Source organism: Pristiophorus japonicus, chromosome 1, assembly GCF_044704955.1.
Source record: "Pristiophorus japonicus isolate sPriJap1 chromosome 1, sPriJap1.hap1, whole genome shotgun sequence".
NCBI classification, from domain to species: Eukaryota; Metazoa; Chordata; class Chondrichthyes; family Pristiophoridae; genus Pristiophorus; species Pristiophorus japonicus.
Genome location: NC_091977.1, coordinates 227,554,796 through 227,573,582, shown reverse-complemented (window position 1 = coordinate 227,573,582; position 18,787 = coordinate 227,554,796). Strand labels below are relative to the sequence as shown.

Below are 18,787 nucleotides of genomic sequence, written 5' to 3'. Positions count from 1 at the left end.
AAGCTGCTCAGCCCCTGGAAGAAGAGTACAGATTATATACCTACTCCACCGAGAGTTCCCCATGGAAAATGGAAGTGGAAATCAACGGGGTTCCTGTCTCGATGGAGATCGACACAGGGTCAAGTCAGTCGTTGATGAATCATACGGCCTTTGAGAAACTCTGGGACAATCCCGCCGAACGACCAAAAAGGTCCCCAATCCAGGCAAAGCTGCTCACTTATACAAAAGGCACCATCCCAGTCGTTGGCAGCATGGAGGTCCAGGTATCCCATGGCAGCGCGATGTACAAGCTCCCCTTGTGGATCGTTGCCGGTGATGGTCCAATGCTGCTGGGAAGAAGTTGGATGAAGCAAGTACAAATCGGTTGGAGCGACGCTGGCCTTCAGGCCCCGGCGATCGATATCCCACATGGCCCTAAACCTGGATCCATCACAGCACCTAGAAATCCTACCATCCATGCGTGGCGATGACACAGACTGCACAACACCGTGGCGAGATGATCCAACCTGAACGACCAGACCTCACCTTCCGGGCCGTGGCAGGACTCCGAGGGAAGAAGATCGGCGCAGAAGGTAGATTCTCGGCATCCGTGGCAGAACCTGGGGAGAAAAGGATCACCGCAGCCTACCTCGCGGAGAGAGAGAAGATGGCGCCCGCACCACGAGGCAAAAAATCTGGAATCAAGATGGCCGCGATCAGACCACGAGGGGCAGCGTTGAAGGAGCAACATGTGGTACCGAGCGGCAAACAGAATTGGAGTAAAGATTGCAAGGCCCTCTTAAAAGAGACCAGCAACCCAAGACAATTATTGGGACAGTTCCACTCTAGGCACAGCGATGCCAGTGATAGTCAAGTTAAAAGTGCAGTAAATGAATGCAGGTATACAAATGTAATGTTAAATGGTGATGCCGGAAAAGCTAATGGGAAAAATGTAACGAATGCTTTTAAAAGTGATGTAAGTAACAAGTTTGTACCATTGAATAGTGATGCCAGAAATGCTAATGTGATAAATGTAACCCTGTATAGAGATACCGATACACAAGAAAGTGTTGTAAGTGCAAAATGCGAAAATGTGAAGAGAGAAAACAATGTCGAGTCAAGCAATTGCGATGGAGCCAATGTGTCATGTATGCTAAAGGTAGAATGATAAATGACACCGGGTTCTACAGGTATAATGTCAATGCCAGAGGAAACCCCCCGTAGGAGACACCCAAGTCCAGTGGGCTACCTGACCATGTAGCCTGTGCTTTCGGGACCAATGTGATGCCCCAGGAAGGGCTCACACACACCCAGTGGGAGCAGACCCACTGCAGGAACAGCGGTCAATGGACAGTACAGCCACCACCACTGGCAACCTGCCCCCGATCGGCCCTACCCCCCCCCTCCCCCGGCCACCAGGGCCAGCACCGGGAGCGAGAGGCCAGTACCCTCCAGCTTTCCCGGCGGAATCTGCGATGACCAAACTTCCACCACCAATGGAGGACAAGGAGCCCACACAGCCCTGTGGACCTGCCCACCACCAAACGCCACCACCTACCCATTCTACAATGTATGTACCTTACCCATTGCACTGGCTCCACCACTGCGGAATCCTCCAACAGTGACACCCACATGGTCTTTGTATGAAGGGGGGGAAATGGATGAATGCAGCCACGAGCACAGGGATCACACCTGGCACCCACACAACCCTCACCACAACCTCCCACAGCCCACTACTGATCACCTCCCCATGTCATGGCAATAAGGACTTGGGAAAGGCTTAGGGGGAGTGTTGTTATGTATGCATGTTAATGTATGCATGTACTATCACACTAGATCTGAATGTACCTTCACCCTGTATATACCATACCTATACACCAGAGGGTGCTGCTGCTAGAGACCTAAGGGTCACCTGTACACTGCAAATAACCAAGTATAAAAGGGAGCTCACCTCTTGGTGTCCTCACTCTAGAAGCTGCAATAAAAGGACTACAGTCTGTACAGTTCAAGTGCCATACCCCTACCTCGTGGAGTCATTAAGAGAGTGCTTCCATACACAATAGGTAGCCGATTTGATGGGAGTGGCAATGACCATGTCAGAGTTTGAAAGTCCAGATTCATTGGCCATGTCAGTGATTGAAAGTCCAGATTCATTGATGACAGCGGAGTCCTCTGATGACTGAGGGTAGGTTGGTTGGTCACTGATTGTGTCTTCCTCAGACTGTTCCGGTTCATCCGTGTGCCACAGCTTTATCTGATCGACATGTTTCCTGCATGGCTACCCATTTTTAAGCTTAACGATAAACACTCGGTTACCCTCCTTGGCCGTAACAGTACTGGTGATCCATTTGGGACCTTGACCATAATTCAGTAAATACACAGGATCATTGATAGAAATGTCGTGTGACACAGTAGCGCAATCATGATACCCTTGCTGACTTTGACGTCTGTATTCAACACGATTATTCAAGTCAGGGTGGACAAGAGAGAGCCTGGTCTTGAGACCTCTCTTCATCAATAGTTCAGCAGGGGAGACCCCGGTAAGCGTATGGGGTCTTGTCCTGTAACTAAGCAATATACGTGACAAGCGAGTTTGCAGTGAACTTTGAGTTACACGTTTCATACTCTGCTTGATGGTTTGGACCACATGCTTGACCATTAGATGCCGGTTTGAATGGTGCTGATCTCACATGTTTGATATCATTGAGTTTCATGAACTCTTGAAACTCCTTACTGGTGAAGCAAGATCCGTTGTTGCTTACAACGATGTCAGGCAGACCATGCGTAGCAAACATGACACAAAGGCTTTCAATGGTAGCTGTGGATGTGCTGGATGACATGATTGTACACTCCATCCACTTGGAATAAGCATCCACCACAACTAAGAACATCTTTCCCAGGAAGGGACCTGTAAAGTTGATGTGAATCCTGGACTGTGGTTTAGATGGCTATGACCACAGACTCAGCGGCGATTCCGCTGGTGCTTTACTTAGCTGCATGCAAGTGTTGCACTGATGCACACATGATTCCAGATCAGAGACAATTCCAGGCCACCATACATGAGACTTGGCAATGGCTCTCATCATGACAATACCAGGATGCGTGCTATGTAGATCATGTACAAATTTCTCTCTGCCTCTCTGCCTAACAACATGATTACCCCATAGTATACAATCTGATTGCATAGATAGTTCGTCTTTGCGACGGATGTAAGGTTTGTTCTCCTCATACACTTGCTTGGGTATGGCAGACCAATCACCACTAAGGATACAACATTTCACAACTGATAATATCGGGTCCTGGCTGATCCATGTCTTAACTTGTTGGGCTGTGATAGGGGTTCCTTCACGTTCAAAAGCATCCATGACTAACAGTAGATCTGCCAGTTGTGGCGTTTCCATCTCCAGTGTGGGCAACGACAGACGGCTCAATGCATCGGCACAATTCTCAGTGCCAGGTCTATGGCGAATGACATAATCATATGCAGATAATGTCAGTGCCCACCTCTGGATGTGGGACGATGTATTGGTATTGATACCTTTGTTTTCCAAAAACAATGAAATAAGTGGCTTGTGATCTGTTTCCAGTTCAAATCGAAGACCAAACCGGTACAGATGCATCTTTTTAACCCCCTACACACAGGCAAGTGCTTCTTTCTCTACCATGCTGTAGGCTCTTTCCACCTTTGACAAACTTTGCACGCAACCAACTCCATATAACGAAGCATCACAGGCCAATACTAGACGCTTACATGGATCATAATGTACCAGCAGCTTGTTAGAGCAAAGCAGATTAGCAGCTTTCTCAAAAGCTCTCTTTTGAGATGCACCCCAAACCCAGTTGTCACCTTTTCTTAGCAGCATGTGCAGTGGTTCTAATAAGGTGCTCAATCTAGGTAAGAAATTATCGAAGTAGTTGAGTAGACCAAGGAACGAATGCAGCTCCGTCACATTCTGAGGCTTGGGTGCATTTTTGATGGCCTTGGTTTTCGAGTCCGTAGGACTGATACCGTCAGCAGCAATTTTCCTCCCCAGGAATTCGACTTCCTGTGCCATGAAGACGCACTTCGAGCATTTCTGTCTGAGTCCGACTTTGTCCAGACAATGTAGAACCTCTTCCAGGTTATTCAGATGTTCGGCGGAGTCACGACCTGTAACGAATATGTCATCTTGGAACACGACGGTTCTAGGGACAGACTCCATGTTCCTCTGAAATATAGCTGCAGCCGAGTGAATTCCAAAAGGGCACCTGTTGTAGATAAACAGTCCTTTATGAGTGTTGATGCATGTAAGTTTCTTTGACGTCTTGACTAGTTCCTGTGTCATGCAGGCCGATGTCAGATCCAGTTTTGTGAATGACTTCCCCCCCCGGCTAGCGTTGCAAACAGGTCATCATCCTTCGGTAACGGGTATTGATCCTGTTTCGAAACTCAGTTGATCGTAACTTTGTAGTCTCCACAAATCCTGACAGTGCCATCACTTTTCAACACGGGAACAATGAGGCTGGCTCATTCGTTAAATTTGACCGGTGATATGATCCCTTCACGCTGGAGTCTGTCCAGTTAAATTTTGACCTTCTCCCTCATCATGTACGGAACTGCCCGAGCTTTATGATGGACGGGTCTTGCATCCGAATCCACGTGGATCTGCAACTTGACTCCTGTGAAATTGCCGATGCCTGGTTCAAACAGCGAGGGGAGCTTTCTCAGCACTTGAGCATATGGAGTATCCTTCAACGACGACATGCTTTGATCTCATTCCAGTTCCATTTGATTTTTTCTAACCAGTTCCTGCCGATCAGCGTTTGACCATTGCCTGGAACAATCCATAACGGTAAATCGTGAACCGCATCATCATAGGGCACCTTGACTACTGCACTGCCAATCACCATTATGAGTTCTTTAGTGTATGTACGCAACTTGCCATTGACTGGACTCAGCTTGGGCCTCACAACCTTAGTAGCCCACAGTCTGTCGAATGTCCTCTGGCTCATTATTGATTGACTCGCACCCATGTCCAATTCCATTGATACCAGCACACCATTAAGTTTTACAATAATCATTATTGGTTAGTCCATACACTTCCTCCTCTGGTATCTCGGATTGTATATCCGGATCCGGGCTACACTGGTCATCATCCTCCACATGGTGTGTCGCAGCACTCTTGCTCACTTGCGAATACATGCGCTGGAGATGCGCTCGAACAGCCTTTACAAATATACTGTTTAAACCGACACTGATGAGGCCGATGATTTCCCCCACTACGCCAACACGGTGATATCGGATTCATTCGCATTGGCGGACTTTGAGCAGCCACAGGTTTCGCGTACGCAGTCGGGTAGGCCCTGCTATATGCAGCTCTGCCAAACGACGATACTATCTTGTTTACAGTACTTGCCGAGTTCCGATTTTTCAATGATATCTGCTTTAAGCTTTTGTCCATCGTCATGCATGATTAGGCAATCGTGAAGGCCTTGCTCAAATCCAGCGTCTCCGCCACCAGTAGCTTACGCAGGATCACCCCGCACCCCGTGGTTGATGCCGATTACAAAGACGTCCCACAGCATGTCTGCCAATGCAGTTTCGAACTTACACGGTCCAGCTAGATGTCTTAGGTCGGCAACGAGTTCCGATACTTCCTCAGAACGAACGTGCGTATAGAATCAATATCTTGAGATGATGATGCCTTCATCTGGTTTGAGATGGTCACGTACCAGAGCACACAATGTTTCATCAACCTTGTCCGTTGGACTTAAGGGTGAGAGGAGATTCTTTATGAGTCGATAGATTTTCGGACCACAAACCGTGAGGAGGACCGCCTGGCGCCAAACTGCGTCTGCCTCTTTCTCCATTTTGTTGGCCACGAAGTACTGGTTCAAGCGGGCTACAAAGTCTTCCCAATCTTCTCCACGAATCGCTCCAGAATTCCAATTGTGCTCATTTTTGCATGCGAGGGTTCTTCTTACCTTGTCGCCAAATGTTATGTATGCAATAACTCAATATACTGAATCCTGTAAACTCCGAACAGGTACAAACTTGGCTCTACTTTATTAGGTCTCAAAGTGATTACATTACAAGATGGCTGGCCTTTTATACCTGGACCGCACACATGTGCATACAGCCCAATGACCTCCGACAGTGGCGCCACCTGGTGGCTAGTAAACCCAAGCATACATACATGACACCCGTCCAGTGGAGCTGGTCGAGTGTGTTCAGGTGCCTCGATGTTGGGGATGTTGGCCCGGTCAAGGACGCTAACATTGGTGCGTCTGTCCTCCCAGGGGATTTGCAGGATCTTGCGGAGACATCGTTGGTGGTATTTCTCCAACGAATTGTGGTGTCTGCTGTATATGGTCCATGTCTCTGAGCCATACAAGAGGCCGGGTATCACTCAGGTGGCCAAAGGCTGCGCTGGCACACTGGAGGCGGTGTTGAACCTCGTCGTCGATGTCTGCCCTTGCCGATAATAGGCTCCTGAGGTATGGAAAGTGGTCCACGTTGTCCAGGGTCGTGCCGTGGATCTTGATGACTTGGGGGCAATGTTGTGTGGCGGGGACAAGGCTGGTGGAGGACCTTTGTCTTACGGATGTTTAGTGTAAGGCCCATGCTTTCATACGCCTCAATAAATACGTTGACTATGACTTGGAGTTCAGTCTCTGAATGTGCGCAGACGCATGCATCATCCACTACTGTAGCTCTATGACAGAGGTTAGGATGGTCTTGGATCTGGCCTGGAGACGACGATGGTTGAACAGATTCCCACTGGTTCTGTAGTTTAGTTCCACTCCAGCGGGGAGCTTGTTGAGTGTGAGGTGGAGCATGGCAGCGAGAAAGATTGAGAAGAGGGTTGGCGCGGTGACGTAGCCCTGTTTGACCCCGGTCCGGATGTGGATTGGGTCTGTGATGGATCCGCTGGTTTGGATCACGGCCTGCATGTCACCGTGGAACAGGCGGAGGATGGTGACGAACTTTTGAGGGCAGTTGGAACGGAAGACACTCCATAGTCCCTCACGGTTGACAATGTCAAAGGCCTTTGTAAGGTCAAAGAAGGCCATGTACAAGGGTTGTTGCTGATCCCAGCGTTTTTCTTGCAACTGTTGCGCTGTTAAAATCATGTCCGTTGTACTCCGAAGAGGACGAAATCCACACTGTGACTCCGGAAGGAGCTCCTCAGCCACAGGGAGAAGACAGTTGAGGAGGACTCTAGCGACGACTTTCCCAGGTTGATAACAGGGAGATCCCTCTGTAGTTGCCGCAGTCGGACTTGTCCCCCTTTTTAAAGATGGTCATGATTACTGCATCTCAGAGATCTCCCGGCATGCTCTCCTCCTTCCAGATGAGAGAGTTAAGGTCATGTATTCGTGCCAACAGTGCCTCTCCGCCATACTTTAGTGTCTCAATGGGGATTCCGTCCGCTCCCGTTACCTTGTTGTTCTTAAGCTGGCGGATGGCCTTTTCTACCTGATGCAGTGTTGGGGTTTTGCTGAGATGGTGGCGGGTAGCATGCTGCGGGATGGAGTTGAGGACACTCGAGTCAAAGACAGAGTGTCGGTTAAGGAGATCTTCGAAGTGCTCCTTCCAGCGGGTCCTGACTGCCTCGGTGTCCTTGATGAGTGTTTCCTCGTTCTTGGCCAGCAGTGCGGTGGGGCCTTGGGTGTTTGGGCTGTAGGTGGCCATGACTGCGGTGAAGAATCCTCGCACATCATGGCTGTCGGCCAGCTGCTGAATCTCCTGTGCTTTCTCCACCCACCATCTGTTCAATAGGTCGCGGGTTTTTGTTGGACCTCGGCTTTAAGCTGTCTGTAATGCTGTTTTGCTGCTCCCGAGTTGTGTTGTTGTTTCAGGCTCAGAAATGCCCTGCACTTGCGATCTATTAGCTCTTGGATCTGCTGGTCATTCTCATCAAACCAGTCCTGGTGTTTCCTGGTTGAGTGACCGAGTGTCTCTTCGCAGGCACTGGTTATGGAGGCCTGGAGGGCAGACCAAGCACTGTGGGCATTCTGCATCTCAGGGTCACCAAGGGTCGCCAGGTTAGCAGTGAGGCGTTGGCTGTATAGGGCTCTCTTAGTAGGGACGCGGACAATGATTTTTTGAGGCTGAAGTAAAAGCCCTCTTTGGTCTCATCAGTTGCATCGAGTGTTGGGCCGTACACACTGATATCTTTGCTGCATTGGTTCCAGGATAGGGTGAGTCGAAGCATCATGAGACATTCGTTAATCCTGCAGGGGAAGCCTCTGAGGCGGTCGACCAGCTTGTTCTTGATGGCGAAACCAACTCCGTGGAGGCGGTGTCCTTCCTCTGGTTTCCCTTTCCAGAAAAAGGTGTAACCTCCACCTTGTTCCTTGAGCTGGCCTTCCCCTGCCCACCGGGTCTTGCTTAGGGCGGCGATGTCGACATCAAAGCATCTAAATTCCCGGGCAACTATGGCGGTGCGGCGTTCCGGCCTGTTGCTGTTGGAGTTGTCCATGAGTGTCCTGACGTTCCAGGTCCCGAACTTCATTTTGAAGGGTGGAAGATGCCTGTGCGTGAGTTCTTTTAATGTGGGGTGGCCATTGAATGTCAGCTACCACACGGGCCTAGTTGAGCAAGGTCTTAGTCCAGTGGCAAGGGGGTCCAAGACGACTGGAGCCCAGGCTCTGCTGTGTGAGCCTAGTTGCCTATGGCGACATGTGGGCCATAAGGTGAGATGGTAGGTGATCCGAGGTTTGATGGAGGTAGGCATTGGGTCCATTTTGTGGGGGTCAGGGTGATCAGAGTGGAGGGAGAAGAGGTCAGAATGGTCACAGCCGTTGTGTTCATCGCGTGCTGGAGGAGCGAGCCCAGGACATCGTCGGTGGAGGAAGGGAGGCCTGGATGACACAAGACACTTTGTTTAAATTAATCTTGTATTGGATTATATTATATTTGGATGAGTATATATTTTTGGAATAAAACCTGTAATTGCTTCTCTTTTTATCCTTTATCCTTTTTGATTAGAACTCTTCATAACTGAAGATGAACTGAAGAAGCTGCATGACTTCGAGGAGCAATGCATAGAAGAGTATTTTCGAGAAAAGGACGATATGTTCAACTCTTCAAATGATGAAAGAGTAAGAGTCACTGCTGAACGGTGGGTTGTCACCATTTTTATATGTTATTTTTTAAAACATCATTTTCAATTCAGATTGGATGCTATCCCAGGGGTCATGTTTGGAGGATTTATTCAGGATGTCTAGACTCAGGAGGGGTTAAACTGAGCTGGTATTCCTGCTCATGCAACTGTTCCTGTTCCGGCTTCTGCAACTGTTCCTGCTCCTGCAACTATTCCTGTTCCTGTTCCTGCTCCTGTTCTTGTTGCTGTTCCTGCTCCTACTCCAGCTTGCTATTCAGTTCCTCCTCCTCCATCATTGGAGCATGCAAGTGTTTGGACAAGAGCTGAGGAAAGGATCGGGTTGTGATGTCCCCATGGTCAAACAGCCTGGGATCACACCCATGGAATAAACTTGGATGAGATGTCAGAATGTTTCCAATTTCTGTGGAAACATATTCCAGTGAGAGTCAGTGTCATTAAAAGAGAAGGGTAGAAACTGAAGGGGTGCACATTACAAAAAAGTAGCCAATTTGTTCTGAAAAAAAATCAGCGCAGGTCCAGATGTTATTTCCAGATGTTCCTCTTGCAGCCCTAATGAAGAAATCGGCAGCCGTGAAAGTACATGGCCAAACTTGGATCTGATCCGGAATAAACTTGGAGAGTGTGTAGAGGAGATTTACTAGAATGGTACCAGGAATGAGGGAATTCAGTTATGTGGAGAGACTGGAGGAGCTGGGTTGTTCTCTTTAGAGCAGATTTGGTTAAGGAGCCATTTAATAGAAGTGTTCAAAATCATGAAGAGTTTTGATAGAGTAAATAGGGAGAAACTGTTTCCAGTAGCAGGAGGGTTGGTAACCCATCGCCCTGCAATTTATTTCCCTTTTGAAAGTTACTACTGAAACTGCTTCCACTGCTCTTTCAGGCAGTGCGTTCCAAATCATAACACCTCAATACGTAAAAAACAATTCTCCTCAGTTGCCAATTACTTTACAACTGTGTCCCCTGGTTACCGACCCTTCAATTCAGATTTATATACTATTTTGAAGAAGAAAGGCCATTGATCTGAATCGCTTCTAGTGGAGCTTGAAAAAATATATTTTTTAATGGAAATATGTTGTGTTTATGCTGCATTTTGTTTGTGCAGGGTTGACAACATGTCGATGCGGCTGGAGGAAGTGAACGAGAGAGAACATTTCATGAAGGCTTCCCTTCAGACTATGGATGTCAGGTTGGCGCAGCTGGAGGAGGTTGCAGGACGTATGGCATCGGCTTTGGAAAAGCTGGCTGGCATCGAGAAGGGAGAGACGAACAAGGTCCGATCCAGGACTTCCTCAGACTGCACTGACACAGCCTACATTCTGCGGCAGGGCAGCTTCAACAGCCAGGAAGGGAACAATTACAAGCTCCCGGAATGTGGGGAGCAGGCGGGGGAGGAGTCGCTGTCTCCCACGTCTCCCACCATAATGCCAAGGATGAGGAGCCATTCCTTTTACGTGGTGAGCCCGAAGCAGAGGGCGGGAATGGAACAGGCTGAATTCACCTTCAAAGAAAGGTCTCTGAGCTTGCAGAGGGCAACCAGCTCACAAACGGTGGCTGTGGCGAAGGAACTAAAGCCTACGCCACACCCTGCTGCCGCCGTGGCTGTCCCAGCAGACAGCCAGAGACCGGCGTCCTGTATCGACATCTACGTCTCCGCGACGGAGGAAGAGCAGGCGGCCAACGAGACTGCCGAGAGCTCCCTGAGGGTTCCCCCCGCCCTCAACCCATCCGAAATGGTGGCGGCCATGCTGGGGAGCCAAGCGGGCAGCACGCCACCACTGCCAACCAGCAAGTGGCCAGAGGGAAATGGAACGTACGAGGAGATGTTCATATCGGATGGTCTGATGATGGCCCCAGAGACTTCACACACCTCCGAATGTCTCCAGCAATGGGGCACTGATCCCTCTACGTACCACGCTTTGGAGCGCTCCAAGAGTAGCCGCTACCTCGCCGCCTCCACCATTTACATCGAGGAGTCTCCGATGGTAAAATCGCAGAGCTTCATGTTCCCCTCCCGGAGTTATTATGGCTGCCTGGGGGTCCCAGTAAAAACAGCCGAGTACACAAGTATCACCGACTGCATCGACACCCGGTGCGTCTCCGCCCCTCCCGTCAACATAGAACACTCCCCGTTGTCCAGTGGCTCCCATGGCGACCACTCGAGTGGCCTTGATGATGTACCCACCTCCCACCCAGAGCGAGAGGCCGAACTGAGCCACCCCAGCTCGGACAACGATGAGAACGAAGGCGAGGGCCAGGACAAAGTGCCGGCAGTCGCCACGCTCTGCTGCCACGAGAGCGGCGCAGCTCAGCCGCGGCCGAACAATGCGTCGCCGCTCTCCAAACTGGAGAGGGCCAACAGTTACACCACCTCAGAGCCCAATGCACTGAGCTCGCACGCCAGGAAGAGCTGCTCCATCAGCGACAAGCTGGACACGCAGCGGAATTCCCCGGGTGTGCAAAGTCCATTCCACCGCAGCCGATCGTCCAGGCCAGACGGCAAATCCGACAGCTTCTCCCTGAAAACGCTGTCAAGAACGACAGCTTTTAGAAGCTTTGACAGCAGCAAACACAGCTTCTCATAATACTGCTGTCCCATTCCTTGTTGTGAAACAAAAAGTGTGCTTGTTTTTCTTTGTGATTTATAGGCACCAAACCTGATGGTGTTTCGTGGTCGTAATACTTTTATGAGCTTTGTCTATCCACAGTCGTTAAAACACTGCACAAGTGTCAGTATGCCTTGGCACGGTTTTCTTCCTTGTTCAGATATTAAAGGGGCCACATCATCTCATGGCCGGAGTGGGTCGGTAGATCAATAGTTCTAAACCGACGATAGCCCAAGGTGTTGACGGTGCCAGTTCTTGAGTTACGCCATTTGCATTACTGCCAGTCAAAATGCTTCCAATAAGCAAATGCTGCAAGTAGCATCTCAGAATTAGAAGAACAAACATTTGAAGGTTTCAGAAGTAAGGTCATAAAATCAGAGAATGATACAGCATGGAAGGAGTCCATTCAGCCCATCGTGCTGGTGCTTGCACTTTGAAAGGACTGTCGAATTAGTCCCACTTCCCGCTCTTTCTCCTTTAGCCCTGCAACTTTTTTCCTTTTCAAGTATTTATCCAAATCCCTTTTGAAAGTTACTATTGAATCTGCTTCCACCACCCTTTCAGGCAGCATATTCCAGATCATGTGTAAAATAAATTCTCCTCATCTCCTCTCTGGTTCTTTTGCCAATTATCTTAAATCTGTGTCCTCTGGTTACTGACCCTTCTGCCACTGGAAACAGATTCTCCTTATTTACTCTATCAAAACCCTTCATTATTTTGAACACCTCTATTAAATCTCACCTTAATCTTTTCTGCTCTGAGGAGAAAATCCCAGCTTCTCTCGTCTTTGAAAATAAAATGCCGTCTGAAGATTCATCTAGGTCAATTGAACATTTCAAAACTGAAATTTGATAGATTTTTGTTAGATAAAGGTATTAAGGGATATGGAACCAAGGTTGGTAGATGGAGTTAAAATACAGATCAGCCATGATCTAATTGAACAGGCTCAAGAGGCTGAATAGCTTCCTCCTGTTCCTATGTTTCTACGATTCCACTTTTAAAATTGGTTGAAAGAAAACGTATGTAAACATTTTGGTAAACTTGCAAGCTTCGCATCAATCTTTTTGATGCTTTTGGATTAGCTCATGCCCGAGCAGCAAAAATCAATGGTACATTGATTGCAAGGCCTTCTGCGAATTCACCACAGGCACTAGTGAAGGAGGTGGTTCTTGCATTCAAAGCCTAGACTCCAGATGACGTGGCCCCATTAAACTTATTTTTTAAAGAAAAGAATGAAAGAACAGTAAACATGATCACAGTGCAGTGAGATCTACAGCACAAGGGGAGAAATAATTTTGATACCAAGCACTGGTGAATTTTGTCTCAACTGCTGTTTGTTAATATTTGATAGCCTTTTGAGGAAGGATTGTACAGTATTTTTTAAAATAATTTGCAAGTATCTGTAGTTTTGTGATTCCGAGTCCAATTCTTCACCAAGTGAGTAACGTTTATATTGTTGCTGGAAATATATTTGCTAGCTCTTATTTTACAAGCATGTATGCTCTTGCAATAAGGATGTAAATAATAATGTCCATCCCTTGGTCCAGACTTGAGTTGAAGACTCTAGCAATGCATGCGTTTAAAAAGCAGCTGGATTTCACCAAAATGTGTCGGGCATAATAGGTATGAAATAAAAATCACTGCTCATTATTGACAAGTGCTAAATGTAATGAATGCAAATGGCTGGTAGCCTTGGCAATGAGTTTTGGTTCTTTTGGACTTTTAAGCCTGCAGTCTTGAGCCTACTGACCTTGCAAAACACAGATACAAGTTAACAAGTACATTGGTTTTCAAAGGCCAAGCTCTGAGTAATCATAGAATTTTACAGCACAGAAGGAGGCCATTCGGTCCATCGTGCCGGTGCCGGCTCTTTGAAAGACTATCCAATTAGTCCCACTCAGGCTCTTTCCCCACAGCCCTGCAATTATTTTTCCTTTTCAAGTATTTATCCAATTCCCTTTTGAAAGTTACTATTGACTCTGCTTCCACCAGGCAGTGCATTTTAAGTCACAACTCGCTACGTAAATAAAAATTCTCCTTATCACCCCCCTGGATTTTTTGCCAATTATCTTAAAATTGTGTCCTCTGGTTACTGACGCTCCTGCCAGCAGATATTGACTAACAGATTGCAAACAAGTCAAAACAAGCATTAAATCTACTGAAGTCACACGGTGTCTTGAAAATAAGAAGCTGAATTAATTATCTTCAGTTATAGCACATTGATTATTTTTTATGGACAATTATTCAAAACACACAGGACAGCTGTAAACCAAATTCCTTTCCAATTTTGAACAGTCAGGGCTCCACTTTTTTATTTCCCCCCCGTCCCTCCCAGGTGACTGAGGTCACACCTATCGCCCCCCCTCCCCCCACCACCAGTGACTGAGGTCACACCTATCGCCCCTCCCACCACCAGTGACTGAGGTCACACCTATCGCACCCCACCTCCCCCCCAGTGAATGAGGTCACACCTATCGCCCCCCACCTCCCCCCCCCAGTGACTGAGGTCACACCTAACACCCCCCCCCCCCAGTGACTGAGGTCACACCTAACACCCCCCCCCCCCCCCAGTGACTGAGGTCACACCTAACACCCCCCCCCAGTGACTGAGGTCACACCTAACACCACCCCCCCCACCCCCCCAGTGATTGAGGTCACACCTAACACCCCCCCCCCCAGTGACTGAGGTCACACCTAACACCCCCCCCCCCCAGTGACTGAGGTCACACCTAACACCCCCCTCTCCAGTGACTGAGGTCACACCTAACACCCCCCCCCCCCAGTGACTGAGGTCACACCTAACACCCCCCCCACCCCCCCAGTGATTGAAGTCACACCTAACACCCCCCCCCCCCCCCCCAGTGACTGAGGTCACACCTAATGCCCCCCCAGTGTCCAGGTTTAGCCAGCCCTCCCTTCCCCTGGTGACTGTGACCGGGCCCTCCCCATGCCCTCTGCCTCACCCACTCCAGTTGCCGCACTCCCAGGCACTTGACACCGACAATTCAGCAGCACGAGCCCGCCTGGAAAATCAGAAACAACAACCAGCGCATGTGCAGACAGACCACCCTGTCGTGCACGCGCAGTAAGTCACACTTGCCATTATAAAAGATGTTTAATTTAGACTTAGAGCCACAAACTGACAGCCTGGAGGGGAGAGGGGGTACACCCACTGCCGGGGGTTACACTTCGGGGGCGAGTTTTGTTAACTGGGGACTCTCCTGGGACATTATTTGCCTGGGGATACAGTACCTTACCCAGGGACATATGGTCACCCTACACCAACTGCCACTTTTTCCTTTCTGCAAACAGGGCCCAAGAGTGAACATGTGATTGGCAGTCTCGAGTTGCACACTTATCTATCTTCTGAAGATCAGTCCGTGATCTCCATACAAGCGGAATGAATGCAAGCGGCAGTCCCTATTCACATTTCATTTAATCCAGTTTCAGTCTGGAGCGCCCGCCCCAGATTCACCTTCTGACCTTGCATCCTATTTGCACACACGTACAAAGTAATTTTAAATTGCCTGTCATCCATTCCTATGAAGTGACTGAACAGGATGAAAAGCCAGCTTTGCAAATGGGCCTGCAGCGTAACAGACCCAAAAGTTGGAGCCTAAATATATAAAAGTACATTGACACTGTCAGTCATTTTCAGGTGATTCTCACAGATTCCTGCTTAATAATATGATTATTCAGCAGGTTCAAGCAATCAAAAAAAGTAAAAATAGAGGCACTTGCACTGGAAAGTAAAGGTTGTAGACTAATAAAACGGGTGAGAAGATATTATTCGCTCAAAGGGGTCAGGATTAATTATTTGTTAATAAAACTCTGGGATGATTCATACTAATTCATAAACAGTGCCATTCAAACACTTTACCCAGACCTGATAAGTGTGGTTTACATGTTAAATTCCATGCGGTTCAGCTGAGTAGAGATGCTTTAAGTGGGCAAGCCAGCCATTTGCAAGATTTGAGCCAATCCCAGCCTAACACATTGACTCCTTAAAACTAAAGCTCGAGCAGATAGGAACAATTGCCCAGAAATCCCGGCCTCCCCGGGTCCGTACTGAGTTTCTACGGACCTGGGAAGGCATCGGAAAAGCCGGTTTTCATGCACAACGCACATGCGCTGAAAACCAGCTTTTCCGATTTGTCAAGTTTCTGGCTTGACAGATCTTGCGCATATCGGGAGCGAAGGCATTTGCAAGGGCAAGGTTGCGGGATTTACGCATATCTTACCCAGCAAATGTCCTCAAAACTCTTGCGCCTGATAAAAGCAGGCACATAGCCTACTTTTACAGGCGTAAGAGTTTTAAAACCCACAAAAACATTGTAAAATAAAATTTTAAAAACACATATTATTAAAAACCCTCCCCACTACGGTAAGTTTATTTTAAACCATAATTTAAAAAGCTTTATTAAAAATCGGAAAAATACATTTTTTTAAATACATAAATAACTTTAATTTAAATTAATAAAAATATGTTGTACTTTTTTCTATCTTTTATTATTGGTTATGTGTGTTTTGGGGGCTGTTTTTCATTCATAATAATGGGAACTCCAACTTACGGAGTTCCCATTATTATGAATGAAAATATACTTTACCTGATTGGCTGCCCAGAGCCATGTGACTGCACCTCCAGGACTGCGCACATCCCAACATGAACGTGCTCTGTTGCGCAAGAAGAGAAGGCCTCGACTCCGGGATCTCTGGCGAGCATTCGACCAAAAGGTAGGTGCGCATCTTCTGTCCTATTTTTAGTCGAACGCCCGCGGGAAGAAGAAACCGGAATTTCTGGGCCAATAAGTTTTGAAAGACGCCAACCCTTCCTCCTCCTTTGAAATGCAAATATATTAAAGGTTGCTAATCAGGTCTTCAACACACCGTTGACTTAAAACATTATTAGCAAATCGGCAGACTTGTTTTGCCTGTGTTTAGTTAAGTGGATTTGTTAAAGTCTGAATATGATCCCCACTCATGCAGTCATATAATTTAATAAAGACAATGTATACAGTGCTCTTTTACTGATAGAGATCAAAGGTTATAAATTCTCTACGGTATCATATTCATGAAGTGCAATATTTACCAATCAACAGAAAATTGCTACTGCCATGCCAAAATCCACGGGTCAAAGTAGTCAAGCTTTCACTTTGTCGCAACAGTGCACTCACATAGGTATTTTGGACCCAGATAAAGGGTTCGATCCAGTATTTTTTAGCTAAGTTTGCACTTTCGCCCCAATCCCCACCCCCAGCCTCTGCCAACATCAGAGATAACACCTGGATGTTCTCACAGGACTGTGTAAAAGGTTAGGGGTGGGGAGGGTGTCTAGTTCAAAAACAGTAGACCCTTTAATACTGTTGCCCTTGACGTTCCCAGGGAAACACTGAGCTTAACGTTGATGTTATTGTGACGCAAAGTTTGGAAATGGCTTCTTTAAAAACATTGAACTCCCGTTCTTGGGGGTGAAGAGTTATAAATGTGTGTCCTTGTTGGTACAGTTTAAAAAACTTATAGATGACACATAGGCATGAACTTTATACGGGATTTCCCCCGTTCGCATAAACCAAATGGTCAATTAGGCTGAGAAAGCCTCTTCTGTGCAGCCAATTGATTGTAAACGCCGTGGGAGCAAGTCCAATTTTTTTCCTCCACAATATATATTTAAAAAAATTATGTCAAATTATCACAGAAGATAGTGTTAATGCCAATTAAAAGGAAATATTTTACATCCAATATTTTGTCTCTAGCTTGTCCTTTTTTAATGCCAATGTTTTCCTTATCACTTCACCTAGAAAAATGAATGAAGGTCTGATCCCAGACAAGTTCGATTACCCCATAAAGTTGGATAAACGAGGAAGAAATTACTTTGAAATTGTTTGGTGTTTTGGAATTTCCTGACACAGTAGGAATTCTGGATGTACAGTTTCTGTCTTGGGCGCAATTGAGAAATTGCGCCCAAAATGCGCTTGGAATCGCGCCAGTTAGGTCAGGCTTCAAGTTTCTGCTAAAATTAATTTGCATAACCTCAAACGTAATATCTTCCGTGAACCCCCACAATCGGGCAGCATAATAGCACGTAGGCATTTATTTTCTTTCCATTAACATGTGTTCCTTGATGTATTGAAGAGCGGTGACCTGGTGCAGTTTTATTAATTCAGCTGAAAATAGGTTACCACCAAAAATAAGCCTTTTTATTAAGGGTGCCCAGCAATAGTCCCTGTAATTGTTTTTGACACACGGCCACTTTAAAGGGCTGCGCGACCCATTCACACTTTCACACATGTGCGAACTTTAACATTGCAAAAGCTGGTACTGGACTGCGCGGGACTGGCAGAGAGCTGCGTAGTTTATAGGGAACGCTGGTGCCCAGTCCTCCACACCTGTGAGTAAACCGACAGAAAATCACTGGAAATGACTTAAAAAAAATCTATATCGAACCATTTAATAGTTTAATCGGTGTCCACTAGCCAATTTCTTAGTAAATTAAATATTTTTTCAATAGAAAAGACTTTTAAAATGTGCCTCCTAGTCCCTGTGCGCCTGGAAGAAGCTGAGCGCAATTTGAAGAGCCTTCCCAAACCAGCGCCATCGGCGGAATCTCACAATGTCCACCAGGGGGCAGGGCAGCTTTGTGGGCGGGGCATGTTCCAAGCGAATTGAAACTTGAACCAGCGTAAAAGATCGCGGAAACACGCGGGTGAGTGGTTTTAGGAGTAACTCATTTACATTTTAAAATTCTCCAATCTTTGGCACTGGTTGGGCTGATTGCGCTGGAATCTGGGCACAAAGCTAGTGCGCAAGAGGCCAAAATTTGAGAAACACAATGATCTCGGAGAGTTGTAGGGCTGGAGGAGGTTACAGAGAGAGGGAGGCCATGGAGGGATTTGAACACAAGGACGAGAATTTTCAAAGTATTCATCCAAAGACTATTTCTCACATATCTATTGTAGCAAGCACTTTAAAAAAATTATATTTGTGTCAGTTGCAGTAAATATGGTAAAGAATAAATATGGTATGGGAAGATTTCTTCATTCACAGTATTCATGCAAATTCCAACATGTATTGTTTTATTTTGGTACAAAAATGGCA

At 47.1% G+C, this 18,787-nt stretch overlaps 1 protein-coding gene across 1 annotated transcript in view; it reads left to right on the top strand.

The window, feature by feature from the left end:
- Positions 1–11,671, top strand: part of trpm3 (transient receptor potential cation channel, subfamily M, member 3) — a 223,540-nt gene extending 211,869 nt beyond the window's left edge. Inside the window, exons 23-24 of the mRNA XM_070887456.1 lie at positions 8,954–9,086; positions 10,192–11,671. Coding sequence (XP_070743557.1) covers positions 8,954–9,086; positions 10,192–11,671 — 1,613 coding nt within the window. The remainder of the gene's footprint in view (positions 1–8,953; positions 9,087–10,191) is intronic.
- The last annotated feature ends 7,116 nt before the right edge of the window (positions 11,672–18,787 follow it).